Raw genomic sequence first — 14,689 nt, forward strand, 5'->3', positions numbered from 1 at the left:
TGAATTGTAACGGCTATATTCTAGTACTTTCAGAGAAATTCTGTAGATTTTCGGCAGAATTTCTGCATAAAAAATCTGTAGATTTTCGACAGAAATTCTTTCAAAATTCTGCAGATTCTCTGCAGAATTTCTGCATAGGAAATCTGCATAGTCTCCATAGTCTCAACAAATATATTGTTGATTTATCAAGAAATTGTAAAAGTTACAAAGAAAATGGTATGCTCTGCTCAACAAAGCATTACCAATTAAACATTTTAGACGAGTAAAAAGATTCAAGCAAAAATACTGCATTTTTAAAAAACGTTCATGGAAGGATGCAAAAACACAAATAATTGGTCGACACTGTTTTTAAAGTTATCACTTCACTATTCTCTACATACAACACCGTGTCGCAGAATTTTTTATTTTATATAAACACTGTGATATCACCAAGAATAACTCTATTGAATTTTGCAAACTTCAATGAAAAATATTCCATCTTTTTTGACACAGCTGTCTGGAAAGTCTGGGATGTAGAAAAATCTACAGAAAATCGGCAAAATATCTACAGAAATTCGCCAGAGTGTGCACCAGGATTAGTCAGAGAATCTGCAAAAATTTTCTGACGAATTTTGTCCCAAGCCCAAACAAAATTCGTAGGAATATCGGCAGATTTTCTGCAGAGGTGTAGATATTTTCTGCAGAAATCTTAAAGATATCTGACGAAATTATTTGACGGGATAATTCGGGACCGGTTGATTCGCCATTTTGAATTATTCAAGATCAAAGGGCAGAATTTTAATTATCGGGAATCTTTGTTCTTTCCGTTTTGTTTTTTACACTTTTGTTTTTACCAGTTTGTCTTTGCAATCCATGTGTTCGGTAATTTTTTTTTCTGAAAACTTTGTCTATGGAAATTTTGTCTTTCATACATTTTCCACAATTATCGGAAATTTTCTCTGCCACACATTTTGCACAAGTATTATTTTATAACTTTCCTAAAATTTCCCTTTTCCCGGAAAATTTCCCTTTGCCCCAAAGGACGAAACTAAAAACTTCCCAAAAAAACAGAAAATTTTTCTTTGCCCCAAAGTACGCAATTAAAAACTTCGATAAGCACCTTTGTAACTTTATTAACTTATTTAATAAAACTTACTTGTGTAAAATATATGAATGACAAAGTTTCCAAAAAACAAACATTACCGAAAACAAAGATTCCAAAGACAAACTAGGAAAAACAAAAGTATAAAAAATTAAATAGAAAAAAACAAAGATTTCGCAAACCCTAATTTTCAACCGATTTGGGAGGGGGTTATGCAAATTAAATTAATTAAAATATTAATGATTTTTTAAAATACGCTCTTGAACAATTTTCAACTTGAAGATGGTTATGTGGTAATTTGAAAATAAATTAATCGAAACTAATCTTAGATAAGCATTCAAAAAATTTCGAAAAAATAATATAAAGGCAGGACTTCTTCTCGAGAGTTCCAGCAGCTCTCAAAGGTCTCAAAGCCTCGGACCCTTTGCCACCCCTTTTATGCAGTATATGTGCTAACTCATAGTAATAAATTTACATATCCATATAGTTATTGTCTACTAAAAACCCTCAAGTGAATTTGCAACATTGAATCAATTAAAACGAATTTATCGTTTTTTTTTAGAATAAAATTCTCTGGATGTTGGTACTTTTGTGATACCAAAAGTATATAAATATAATATTGATTCTAGAATTGTTTTCCTTGTGGAATTTTATTTTACAACTATCTTTTGCATAATAGATAGAAAAAAAAGATATTCCATAAAAATGGAATAGAACGATCATTGGAAAGTTAGAGTAATTTTTTTTTTTTTAAATATATAAACTATTAATTTAGTTTTTTTAGTTTTATCTATTTTTTAGACACATGCGGTCAAAAAACTTTTTTCTCCCAACTTTTTCACTCCTTCACAAAATCCTATAAAGCGGCGCATATGAAAATTTCTGCCAATCGCTCCAACACTCACTCACAGTGTTGACCAATGTTTTCGGGATCTATCATTGAGATTTTTTTGTTCGCTCTGTTCGCTCCAACTCCAGAAGCATTTCGGAGAAGTGCAGAGTAGAGCGTGAACTGTGTGAGTGAACACAAAGGATACAGAAAGAACGAGACGATCGATGTAGATTGTTTCCCCTCTTCATTACCAGAGGGATAGCTACTCAGCTTCTGGAGCTTAAATCTGGAGCTTTCATTTGGTTTCAAACAGCCTTAAATGAAATAATCCAATAAAAATTTTAAAAATGTAATAAAAAAAATATTTTCTCGTTTTAATATGTTTGTAAATTGAGTCATCCAATTAAAAGACCCTTTGACCCAATTAGCGAAAAGGCGATCCACTTAGTGAACGCTAACTTATTTCAGTATTATCATTATTTTATAAATTTTCTTTAATATTTTTAATATTTTTTTTATATTATGTTTCTGAATGAAACAGTGAATAATTCTATGAATTTAGAAGAAGTAAAAAAAGAATTTCATCAGTCCAAAAGCAAGCGTTTAAGTAGAACTCTACACAAAACGATCCGGTTACCGCACCTTACTAGTAATATATTTTGCTCCCACACTGGACATCGAACAACAAAATTACGCACACAAAACTTATTTATACAAGAAAGAACTCACAGAAAGTTTGAATGTGTGCAAAAGACAATTTTATTTAGAATTTCCCATAAATTTGAATTGTGCCTCATATACAAGATGTAATAAAATATGTTTGTAAACATTCATGTATTATTGTTTGTATTCATGTATCAGCGAATTAATCATGAAGATACCGAATTTAAACTCAATATCACAATTACACATATTCCTTCTCAAAATGAACCAAAAGAGTAAATATTTACAAATTTCTGTGAATAAACTGCTCAGATGAATGCAAATTTAGTCAGACTTATGAACAAATCTCTTGAAAATACATAGAGATTTCATATCTCTGAACAACTACTACACGATAAGCTGCTCATCATTGTTCCGCGTACTACATTACTTGGCATTAATTACGCTGATAAGTATTGAGATAAGATAAATGACAATACAAAACAAAGTGGAAGCTAATTTTCTGAATGGATCGGAATATTAGTGCAATTTCATTGCTCAAACATTAACGATGACAGTGATCAAGTTAGTGAAACTCTTCAGTTATTTTAAACATCACTCAAAATTGAGACAAATTGGTCATGTTATCAGAAAAAATCACACACAATCAAATGGATTAAGTTACATTCACAACATCGGAAAGTACCCATTAGTATATCAGACAATTGGTCAGGAATTGGGCAGAGTGGCGAGTGAATTTGGCTACCGTGAAGCATTTGTTGCTGTGGAAGAGCAAAGGAGATTAACTTATCATGAATTGAAGCTTGAGGCTGATCGTTTAGCGGCAGGGCTTCTAAACCTTGGTCTTCAACAGGGTGACCGTATTGGTATATGGGCACCTAATATGATCATATGGCCTGTGGTTTTCTATGCTGCTGCTCGCGCTGGCTTGATTCTCGTTGCCCTAAATCCAGCTTATGAAGCTCCAGAATTACAATATTGCTTGCAGAAAGTCAATATGAAAGCCTTGGTTACGAGCGAAAGTTTTCGTAATAAGCCATACTACGAATCACTGCTAAAAATAGTTCCAGAATTACCAACTTCAACTCCTGGAATGTTGTCCTGTGAGAAAATACCGTCCCTTTCGCATGTCATTGTAGATTCTCAGGATGATCTTAAGGGAGCATTTCGACTTTGCGATATCATTCAAATGCCCTCTACTCAGCAAATAGAGCAAATTGATCATAATCAAGAAACAATCAATCCCGACAATGGATGCAACATTCAGTTTACTTCTGGTACAACTGGGAAACCCAAGGCTGCACTACTGAGTCACTTTAGTGTCGTCAACAATGGTATCCACATTGGAGAAAATCTCGAATTGTGCGAGAAACGGATCTGTATGCAAGTACCATTCTTCCATGTTTACGGTGTTGTCATATCAATGTTAGCAAGTCTGTCCCATCATGCTACTCTTGTAATTCCATCGATTACATACAATTCCGAAAAATCTCTACTTGCTGTTCAAAATGAAAAGTGTTCTGTGATCAATGGTACACCGACTATGCAGGTCGATTTGGTGAACAAGCAGAGACAGATGAAGCTCAATCTTAAAGCTGAGATTGCTATTAGTGGTGGTGCTCTGTGTCCTCCTCAACTCTTACGCGATATGAAGAGTGAGCTAGGTCTCAAGAAAGTAAAGAACGTCTATGGTTTGACTGAAGATTCAGCTGTATGCTTCAACACTCTTCCAAATGATGAAGAAGAGCTGGTCCTTGAGACAGTTGGTCACATGCAAGACCACATTGAGGCTAAGGTGATAGATTCAAATGGAAATCTTGTACCTTTTGGCGTACCTGGAGAACTATGCGTTCGAGGTTATTTTACGATGTTAGGCTACTGGGAAGACGAAGTTAAAACCAGAGAAGTCCTTGAAACGAACGGATGGCTCAAGACTGGAGATCAGTTCATCCTAAATGCTAATGGTTATGGAAAGGTTGTAGGAAGGTTGAAGGATATGATTATTCGAGGTGGAGAGAATATTTTCCCAAAAGAAGTGGAAAATATTCTAGTGACTTCTCCCTTGATTGCCGAAGCCTATGTGGTCGGGGTTCCAGATGAGAGACTTGGGGAAGAACTGTGTGCCTTTATTCGTCTTCGAGAAGGTGTCAAAGAATGTTCACTTGAGGATATACGTGAATTTTGTCGTGGGAAAATTTCATACTTCAAAATTCCACGTTATGTGCAAATTGTCAGTGAATTCCCTAAAACACTATCTGGTAAGGTTCAGAAATTCAAACTGCAGGAACAATTTGATATAAATAAAGTTGTGTGATAATTCTATAATATTGGTGAATTTTGATATATTCTCTGGGATTTTTTGTTCATTGAACTCCACACTGAGAAAAAAAGAGGGTGCGATTAACTTTTTTTCCTCATAACTTTAACACTTTTTAGGTGTAAAAATATATCAACATTTTTTAATGTTAATTTTACACCTTTTTAAGGGTAAAATTAACATGAAAAAGGGTAACTTTAACCCCCAATACACCTAAAAAGGGTAATATTTACACCGATTTAGGATCAATACTGCAGGGTAAAATTAACATTTTCGGAATGTTATTTTAACTTTTTCGGATTTCTCTCACTCAGTGCACAAGAAAACTCATACCAAAATGACCGATATACTTTGGAGCTATGATGCTTTGGAAACTGTCCAAAAAGACATTTCGTCCACATATGTCAACATTATACCGATCTAGGGGAAAGTACTCTCCTTTCGAACGTTCATGCCTTCGAATAATGTGAATTTTCTTTTAGTTTTCCTAAGAGACTTACACATTTCTATTAAATATTAGTTGGCTTATCAGCAATTGTTGATAATTCCGTGATAATTTAGTGTAAATCTCTTACGAAAAACACAAGAAATTCACATTATTCGAAGGCATGAACGTTCGAAGGGAGAGCACTCTCCCCTACTACTTTTCTTAAAGATTATGCCCCAAAGTGACTTTAACCAGTAAAGCAGTTTTATGCTTCAAATCAAATCTTTCAGCCCCTACGTCAACACAATTTGAGAAATTTTGCGTCAAAAGGAATTAACCAAATATCAATCGTAAAAAACACCCAATTATGCACCCAATTGGGTAAACTTAACAGCTCCAACAGCCCATAAAAAGTCTCAAGCGGTACAAATAAAAAAAAAATTTAAATTTCATAATTTTTTCAGAACTCTAATTCAAAATTTCTTGATATTTCTTCCATGGTCGAAAAGTGCAAATAATGTTGCCCCACTTTGCTCTATAATTCAGCGTTATCACTGATGTCCATTCATAAAAAATATACTTTTCACACACAGAGATATTCTATGAACCGTGTGAAATATCTCGCATTTTCTAACACAACACAATTCAGGTTTCGTGTGAACTGATAAACCTATATAAAGCAGCTTTAATATTCAATTTGGGCAATTCAAACAGTGTTGCTCCTAGTGTCTTCAGTGATACGTTGCCATTTAAACTAATCTGGTGCGATCTCTCAAACATTCGCAATGTCGATCACTTGTAGCAAGGTTCCTAAAACCAAAATAGTAGAAAAAGCCGGTTACCTCGGAGTGAATGATTTTATTTATGTCCAACGATCCGAAAAACTGAAAAACCTACCATTAGCAGAAAAATGGTGCATGGAGCCATGTTTTCTACCTTCTTTTTATGAAAATATGGCTGAAAGAATCGAGAATTTCGAAGTTCGCCCAGACGATGTTTGGGTAGTGACTTACCCAAAATGTGGAACAACTTGGACTCAGGAGATGGTTTGGCAAATCTGCAACAATCTCGACTATGAAGGCGGAAAAGTAGCGTTAGAAAGGAGATTTCCGTATTTGGAGTAAGAACCCTTGATTATACATATTTATTCTCTACGTTCCTCCCCCAATATGCCTCTCTTAAGTATTTGCATTACAATTACAGAGTTGGGTGCTTATTGTCGCGAGATATTCCAATGGAAGACGAGATTTCATTCCTGGAAAAAATGCCTTCACCCAGATTTATCAAAACACATCTTCCAGCACACTTGCTGCCACCACAAATTTGGACTGTTAAGCCTAAAATTGTTTATGTTGCTAGAAATGCGAAGGATACAGCAATTTCTTGGTACCATCACTATGTTAATTTCCAGCACTATTCTCATAGCTTTTCTGATTTCATGGAAGCCTTCCTTGACGATAAGATTGATTTCTCTCCATATCACTCCCACATTATCGATTTTTGGAACTTACGACGTGAACAAAATATCTTGTTCCTTACCTTTGAAGATATGAAACACAATCATCCCAAAGTTATCGAGGAAACTGCTAGATTCTTCGGGAAAACCTACACGAAACAGGAAATTGACAAGCTTGCGGATCATTTGGCCTTTGAGAAATTCTCAAAAAATCCTGCAGTGAATAAAGAATACATCTTGAAGGCAGTTGAGGACATTTGCAAGGTCAAGATGGTGGACCAGAATTTCAGAATTACTCGAAAAGGTGCGGTTGGTTCGCACAAAGAGGAAATGTCACAGGAACTCATTGATAAGTTCAACAAATGGACGGATAGTGAGATGAAGAGATGGAACTGTGATCCGGAATTGAGGAAAGTTTTCATTTTGTAAACATGCCCTCGCACAGAGAGAGGACAAATAGTTTAATCGATTAAAACATTAGCACTAAACTTGAATATGTTTTAATTTTGGGTCTGATTGTGATGCAAATATTGAATAGTGTGAAATTTTAAAAATTAAAGAATAAAAACACATGTTTCAGCATCACGTTGTCGTCGATCGTATTCCAATTTTGTCAATATTTATAAAGTCAACATTGATATAGGGTAGCGGCATAACTTATGGCCACACTAAGGACATATTTGCTCACAGCTTCTTTTCTTTTTGACCATATAAGATAAAATTTTAACTGTAATTTCTTTAAAGTACTTCCTTTCGATATATCCCGGTGAATGTATTAGGAAATTCCCTTAAGCCTCAGAAAAAGTATGATTTTTCCAAAAATGTAAAATTCATAACTTGTGGCCACTCTTACGAACTTATGGCCGCTCTTGGAATGACTTATGGCCACAATGTAAAATAATGCAAAATAAACTTAGAAATAAAATATTTTAAATGCAAAAGAAAAGAAAGAGATTTTAGGTAGTTTCATAAATTTTTATTATTTTTTACTTAAGTTTTTATAGTTTTTATTCATAATTGTAGCATTGCACTATTAATTACTTCTCATCCGCCTATTCACTGAGGCCCGCAATCCGTTTTTCATACTGAAAAATGCCATATTTGACTGCATGAAAAACCCACCTCATAATTCCCTCTGTCTCCTTTTGTAAGGGCATTGCGAAAGCCTTCGTGATCTGATATTTCTTCCGGATCCTTCCCGGAGATTTTATTGAGGAGAGTTGTGATCAATGCCTCTCAATGCCTGTGAGTTGAATATTGAGGTTCTTTTTAGTTTTTTTTTTAAATATTTTTTTACTGGTATCATTGTCCTAAAAGAGTGAAAAAGAAAAGTTAGGTTATCTGTAACAAAATACAAATTTATGAGATAAATCTGCAACTCTCGAGGTATCTTGAAACCAGATTTTACACCACATTTATTTATAAACAATTTCATTACTTACCTTAAATTTCATTAACTGTTTGCCAGAAAACACCGAACTATTGAATAAAAACAATACAATTGACAATTCTCCAAATCAAAATAATGTCACATATGGTGTGAGGGCGCCATACGTCAAATACCGTGGCCACAAGTCCGTAGTCCTATAAATTTGGTCATAACTTATGGCCTCATCTTAATTTTATATTTATTGTTTAAAAATTTATCAAAATTTAACAGTAAAAGAACATATAGTTATTAAGGAAAGTAGTTTTGAAAAATAGTACTAAATGTTTTCGATTGAAGATACAATATTTAGTTGTTAAAATTTTTGTGATCGTTAGTAAATTTCTTAACGATTTGACGTATTTATAATTGTAATCCGCATCAGTAAAATATTTTCCTTAAATTGTTTATTATTATACCAAAATATTAATGTAAATCAATTTAAAATTTTCATTTAATGATAGCACATCGAATATTGGTAATTTTGTGGTTCTTTGAAATCATTTTGTGAGAAAAAATTGAAGATTTTTGCGAAGAGGCCACAAGTATAGACTGGCCATAAGTGATGCCACCACACCAGCATTTTAAATGCTTCGAAATTTTAAGCCTTTATCCACCCACTTGGAACTCAAATTACACCATAACTTCACAATGCACACGTCACACTATTTTGTTTCTCTAAGTCTGTCTGTAGGGGGAAGTAGGGCACCTTTGAAAGTGGGGCACTTTTGAAATTGGAATTTTTATCCTATTTTTAAATTGAATATAGACATATTATAACGTAATTTAGCTTCTCAATCTGTTTGTGTAGCTAAATTATATCACGATAAGGCTCAATTTTATTTGAAAATAGGTGAAAAATCCCAATTTCAAAGGTACCCCACTTTCAAAGGTGCCCCACTTCCCCCTAGTCGTTATCCATGTCCCAATGGCCAAATGGTTAAAAAAAAGAACTGACCTAGAATCTTTAGAAACTGTCCTGATAAGTAAACTTTCGCTTCAATTACATAACTTTCAGTGTTTTTCAACTTCCTCTAGGTCTGATAACCCCTAAATGTTGGTAAATACGAAGATTTTGGACAAATCAATTTAGGGTTTAGACAGCCCCCTCACAACTTATTAAAAAATCTACAAAATTGTCTTTAAAATATTATATCATCATTTACATAATTGCTAAATTTTTATTATTTGTCAAAGGTCGAACTTACAAACTGGTTTGTTCGAAATTGCGCGTTAGTTGTTCAAAATTATAAATTTTGCCTTTCTTATGCATTTCTTTATTTTCTGATTTTTACTTAAAGATAGTGTAGACGAACATTTTCTTGATATATGACAATAACCTTAAATCATTCCACATCTTAATTCAATCAGTGAATAATTGGTAAAAAATTGTTATTAGCTTGGAAAAGAAATATTTTATCCGAAATTTAAATCCCTCATTTATGTTTCATTTGGATATTTTTTTTAAATTGATTTATAAATTGGTTCAAAGTTTTTTTAACCCAATAAACATAAGATTGAAATCAAATTGGACCTTAAATGTTACCTTAAACTTGTTAATTATTTTATTCTATATAAAGAGAAAATAATTTTCAGTGTCCAGAATTGAGCTAAACAGTACGATAATTCTATTAATTGTTGGTCAGAGTGGCACCCCTTTATCTGTTGGTGAATAAATAGGCCCACTCGCTTACTGCTTATATCCAATATATAATTCTAAGTCCAAATTAAACTAATAATAAGTTTAAGTGGGGCTAGATCGGACAGGATTCCATCTCAAAATAAATTTGTGAATTTCGCATTTCAGACCTTTTCCATCATCTTAAGTGAAACCTATAACTTGGAACTACAACCAGTCGCATATTTTGGCCTGAATCAGGAGTCATCGACATCAAATTCTATCAGCACCATTATACCTTTTAAAATTGTAACTGCAAAGATCCGTACCCTATGCTGGTTCACATCAACAATTCACTAAAGGCTGGATCGACCCTACTTCCTCGAAGCACAAACTTTTTACACCAAAACGGTTTCAAGAACGTTTTAATCCGCGAAATCATAACATAATAGGGGTAAGTGGGGCACCTTTGAAATTGGGATTTTTCTCCTATGTTTAAATGGAACTGAGCCATAGCATAATGTAATTTAGCTTTTTAATCTGTGCCGCTAAATTATATCACGATAAGGCTCAATTTTATTTAAAAATAGGTAAAAAAAATCCCAATTTCAAAAGTACCCCACTTTCAAAGGTGCCCCACTTCCCCCTGCAGGTATCATAGTGAGATTCTAAATTTCAAGAGAAAGACCAAATTTTCAAACGTTTTCCGTTTATAGAAAGAATTGGAGTACAAGGGGTAGGGGAAAGTGGCCTACCTTTGAATGCGGCAGCCTTTGAATATATCAATTTTTCTCTTATTTTCCAAATCAAAAACCCTATTTGCTAAACTATAGTCAATACAATTAATTCATTTTCAATTAACTTCGATTAACAAAATAGAATTTTTGCTTTAAGAAGTAAGAGAAAAAATAAATGTTCAAAGGCTGCCGCATTCAAAGGCAGACCACTTTCCCCTACATTTGTATTGGGCTTCTTTGAAATAGTGTCTTTCCTCTATTTTTAAACAGAAATGAGGCTTATCATAATGTAAATTTGCCTTTACAAATGGTTTTGGAGCTAAAATATATCACGATGCATTGCTAATTTAATTATTATTTAATTAGTTATATTTACATTTTTATTTATTTATTTTATTTATTTGTCTGTTTTTAACTATTTTCATTTATAATATGCCAAACGGCTGAATTAACCTGGCCTTTGTCTCTTGTTGATATCTCCGACAAAAAAAATTTACCCTATATTTGTCAATATGACTTTTACAACCTGTGAAGAAGTTTTTCCAACGTTTTACTCTGAAGGTTGGTAATCGACGCTAAGACGGCGAAGGACGCATGGGGGATGGGTGATGCCTCAAGATGAAAATAAATACAATACAATACAATATAATACAATTTAAGCAACGAAGTTTGTATAATCCTGTTCTATTTCAATTTCACATTTAAAAGCTTTAATCATTTAGCACCATATTCTTACAAGTTACGAAAAAAATATTTTGAGTATTCGAATTATATTTTAATTTTTTGAACATTTAAGACTTTGTCTAATTTTTAGATAAAACACATTCAGCTATAAAGAGGATATCAAACAACGAATAAGAACAGGCAGAATATCGATAACTTGTAAAAAGGTTCCTAAAACGGATATGGTAGAAAAGGCCGGTTGCCTCGGAGTAAATCATTTTATATATACGTCCAACGATCCAAAACACCAAAAATCCAAGTAGCAAAGAGTTGGTGCATGGAGCCATATTTTCCACCTTCTTTTTATGAGGAGTTTGCTGAAAGGATCGAAAATTTCGAAGTTCGTGCAGATGACATTTAGCTGGTCACTTTCCCAAAATGTGGAACAACTTTGACTCAGGAGATGGTTTGGCAAATCTGCAACAATCTTGACTATGAAGGCAGAAAAGTACAGTTAGAAAGGAGATTTCCGTATTTGGAGTAAGAACCCTTAATTTTTTTATCCTCTACGTTTCTCTTTTCTAACTTTGTATTTCACTTCAAGAACACTGGGTGCTTGTGGTCCCGAGATAATTCCAATGGAAGACGAGATTTAGTTCCTAGAAAAAAATTCCTTTACTCAAATTTATCAAGTCACATCTTCCACTTCATTTGCTGCTACCAAAAATTTCAACTGTTAAGCCTAAAATTGTTTATGTTGCTAGAAATTGTGAAAGACACGGCTATATCTTATTACTATCATTATGTAAACTTCCAACATTATGTTCATGACTTTTCTGATTTCATCGAAGTCTTCCTTGACGATAAAACAAATTTCTCTCCATATCACTCCCACATTATCGATTTTTGGAATCTACATCATGAAGAAAATATCTTGTTTCTTACTTTTGAGGAATATGAAACACAATTATTCCAAAGTTATCGAGGAAACTGCTAGATTCTTTGGAAAAACCTACACGAAACAGGAAATTGACAAGCTTGGGGATCATATTTGTCCTTTAAGAAATTCTCAAGAAATTCTCCTGTGAATAAAGAATACATCTTGCAAACAATTGAGGACATTTGCAAGGTCAAAATGGTAGACCAGAATTTCAGAATTACTCGGAAAGGTGCTGTTGGATTGCACAATGAGGAAATGTCACAGGATCTTATTGATAAGTTCAACAAATGGACGGATAGTGAAATAAAAAGTTGGAACTGTGACCCGAAATTAAGGAAAGTTCTCATCTTGTAAACATGCCCTCACACTTTGAGAAAAAATAATTTAACGAATTAAAGCATATGCACTAAACTTAAATTATGGTTTTGAATTTGGTTTGGTGTTTGGTTCATTGCATTGGTATAAGAATATCTCTGATGAACCGGGAAAAGTTATATGTCATTATTTTTTATTTGTCTTACTTTGTGTTAAGTACCTACTTCCTAAATAACGAATAGATATTTCTCAATCTATCGTTTCTATCTAGCCATTATCATAACTAGATACCAATCGGTTTGAGATAAGAACTTGGAGTTTTTGTGTAACCTGTTATTAAATTTTCACATTGATAGTATATATTATCACAAATGAAAGATGTATCGTTAAAAGGTTTATTTCTTCCAATTAAATTGATTGATTTCGAATAAATGATTAACTTTTCCAACATTTTCCTTCTTTGCAGTGTAGTTTTGCGCTAAATAAACATAAGATCTTATGTCATCATGATATACTCAATAGACCTCCCTTACTTGAATCAACAAGTCACTGTACATACTATACGTAACACTGCGTAAATAATGTAAGAGTTAGGGAAGTGAACACTTGACAATTCACTCCCAAGAAACTGACTATTCATCGTGAAAGTTCACTTTCAAGTATATACAAAACTCACACAATTAGATTGAAAGCTCTCAAAAGTCTCAAGAAATGTTCATTAGCCAAAAACTTCACCCCAAGTGTAGATTTATTAAGACACCGAGGAAGAGTCAATAAATAAGATGATTGTCACAATTTACTCACATAGAGAGACATCGTTCATAATTCAACCACGCGTGACGTGACACAAATGAAAATCACACAATTTGTGTCCTCAGGAGACAAACTTTGGCCCTCAAATGTCTCTTGCAAATGGTGTGCAACACATTGGAAATAGTTGGTGAAGCTAATCAAGTCTTATGTTGTGGTTGTTGTGCGGTTTGCACAAACTATTCGAATTGTGGGGAATATCTTGAGACGATACCCCATCTGTGACTTTAGCAGAACATCCGCATATTAGAGCGCAGGATATTTTGTGACCAATTGTAACAAGAGTATTGTCTCTCATTTCACTGAAAACCATCTTAGCTGTTCCAAAAAGGTGAGGGCTCGCTCAAACTATTAAAGTGGCAGAGAATTAGGTAACTTAAAAACTATAATTTTAGAACAAAATGTCTTTACAGTGAGCTTCGGTATTTGTTGGCTAAATTAAAAAAACGGGGTGGCAAAGCGTTTCAGGCTTTGCAAAATTCTCAAATTTGTATCTAACTGTATCACAAGCGATTTGAAGTTGAGCTCATTCATAAATCACGTGAGAGATCGCAGAAAATAGCTTAGTTCATTACCAATTGGAATCTGTTCAGACTTGTTAGAAATTTTAAGACCTTTCTCAAGAGCCCAAACATGATACCATTCGGTTGAGAAATTCGCTCTGTAGATCCTTTTTAACCTTTAAACTTGAAAACCCGTTACAGGGCATCCCGCTTTGAGAGAATGTCTCGGGACTGAAAAAAATCCGCAAGTTTACTCCAGTGTCACAGAAAAAATTGCATACCCACAGAAGCTATCTTTGGAATAAGTTAAAATTTCATTCATTTAGGGGCATTTCAAAAATGATTTTATAAATTAGCTCGCCCAACAAGGAAATTCATATCAAATTCATTCAAACCGTTTTCTCCCAAGCCGGGACTCCCTGTATTAGGATTTATTCAACGATATTTTCGTATATGAGCCTCAGTGGGTCAGTGGATAAGGTAGTTTCTCTATGACTGTGAGGTCTCGGATTCAAAGCTGAACAGCACCAGGAAAATATTTCTCATGCCATATCGGCTTTGAATTCGTCCAGTGAATGAATGAATAGTAATACCAATAGTGCATATTAAGAAAAAAGGGAACCGCCTTAAAACAATAGAGGCTGGTACGAGAACGAGTTTCGGCATGAAAGTGATACTTTAGTCGATATAAATATTCACTGTCACTGATCCAAACACACACCGAGATGGGCTGCTGTTATATAGTAGCAGCGGCACTTGGCACTGGTGAGCATACAGAGCTGCGACATAGAGCGGCTACCCATATCGGGGGATAAGATATAATAGTAGTGAGGAACCATAAGAGGCCTAGATTGCCCCCCCCCCCCTTTGGCAAAATCTTATCTTATTTTTGTATATATCC

At 34.0% G+C, this 14,689-nt stretch overlaps 3 protein-coding genes across 3 annotated transcripts; all 3 read left to right on the forward strand.

Moving 5' to 3' along the window:
• Positions 1–3,099: 3,099 nt before the first annotated feature.
• On the forward strand, positions 3,100–4,901 carry LOC129802327 (medium-chain acyl-CoA ligase ACSF2, mitochondrial-like). The gene has a single exon (XM_055848057.1). The coding sequence runs from the start codon at positions 3,127–3,129 to the stop codon at positions 4,888–4,890; it is 1,764 nt and encodes a 587-aa protein (XP_055704032.1). The 5' UTR covers positions 3,100–3,126; the 3' UTR covers positions 4,891–4,901.
• Positions 4,902–5,693: 792 nt separating this feature from the next.
• Positions 5,694–7,264, forward strand: LOC129802333 (luciferin sulfotransferase-like). The gene is made up of 2 exons (XM_055848068.1): positions 5,694–6,440; positions 6,524–7,264. Exons 1-2 carry the CDS (start codon positions 6,106–6,108, stop codon positions 7,203–7,205), a joined length of 1,017 nt encoding a protein of 338 aa, XP_055704043.1. The 5' UTR covers positions 5,694–6,105; the 3' UTR covers positions 7,206–7,264.
• A 4,690-nt stretch (positions 7,265–11,954) lies between these two features.
• On the forward strand, positions 11,955–12,946 carry LOC129800930 (luciferin sulfotransferase-like). Its single transcript, XM_055845673.1, has 3 exons — positions 11,955–12,197; positions 12,315–12,458; positions 12,942–12,946. The coding sequence occupies exons 1-3, from the start codon at positions 11,975–11,977 to the stop codon at positions 12,944–12,946; spliced, it is 372 nt and encodes a 123-aa protein (XP_055701648.1). The 5' UTR covers positions 11,955–11,974.
• The last annotated feature ends 1,743 nt before the right edge of the window (positions 12,947–14,689 follow it).

Source organism: Phlebotomus papatasi, chromosome 2 (genome assembly GCF_024763615.1).
Source record: "Phlebotomus papatasi isolate M1 chromosome 2, Ppap_2.1, whole genome shotgun sequence".
Classification (NCBI taxonomy): Eukaryota; Metazoa; Arthropoda; class Insecta; order Diptera; family Psychodidae; genus Phlebotomus; species Phlebotomus papatasi.

Excerpts from the sequence above, each read along its gene's own strand:
- LOC129802327 (XM_055848057.1), top strand. The coding sequence starts at position 3,127 with ATGACAGTGATCAAGTTAGTGAAACTCTTCAGTTATTTTAAACATCAC.
- LOC129802333 (XM_055848068.1), top strand. The coding sequence starts at position 6,106 with ATGTCGATCACTTGTAGCAAGGTTCCTAAAACCAAAATAGTAGAAAAA. Across the intron at positions 6,441-6,523 it reads AGGAGATTTCCGTATTTGGA|AGTTGGGTGCTTATTGTCGC; the intron begins GTAAGAACCCTT and ends TTACAATTACAG.
- LOC129800930 (XM_055845673.1), top strand. The coding sequence starts at position 11,975 with ATGTTGCTAGAAATTGTGAAAGACACGGCTATATCTTATTACTATCAT. Across the intron at positions 12,198-12,314 it reads TGAAACACAATTATTCCAAA|AATACATCTTGCAAACAATT; the intron begins GTTATCGAGGAA and ends CTGTGAATAAAG.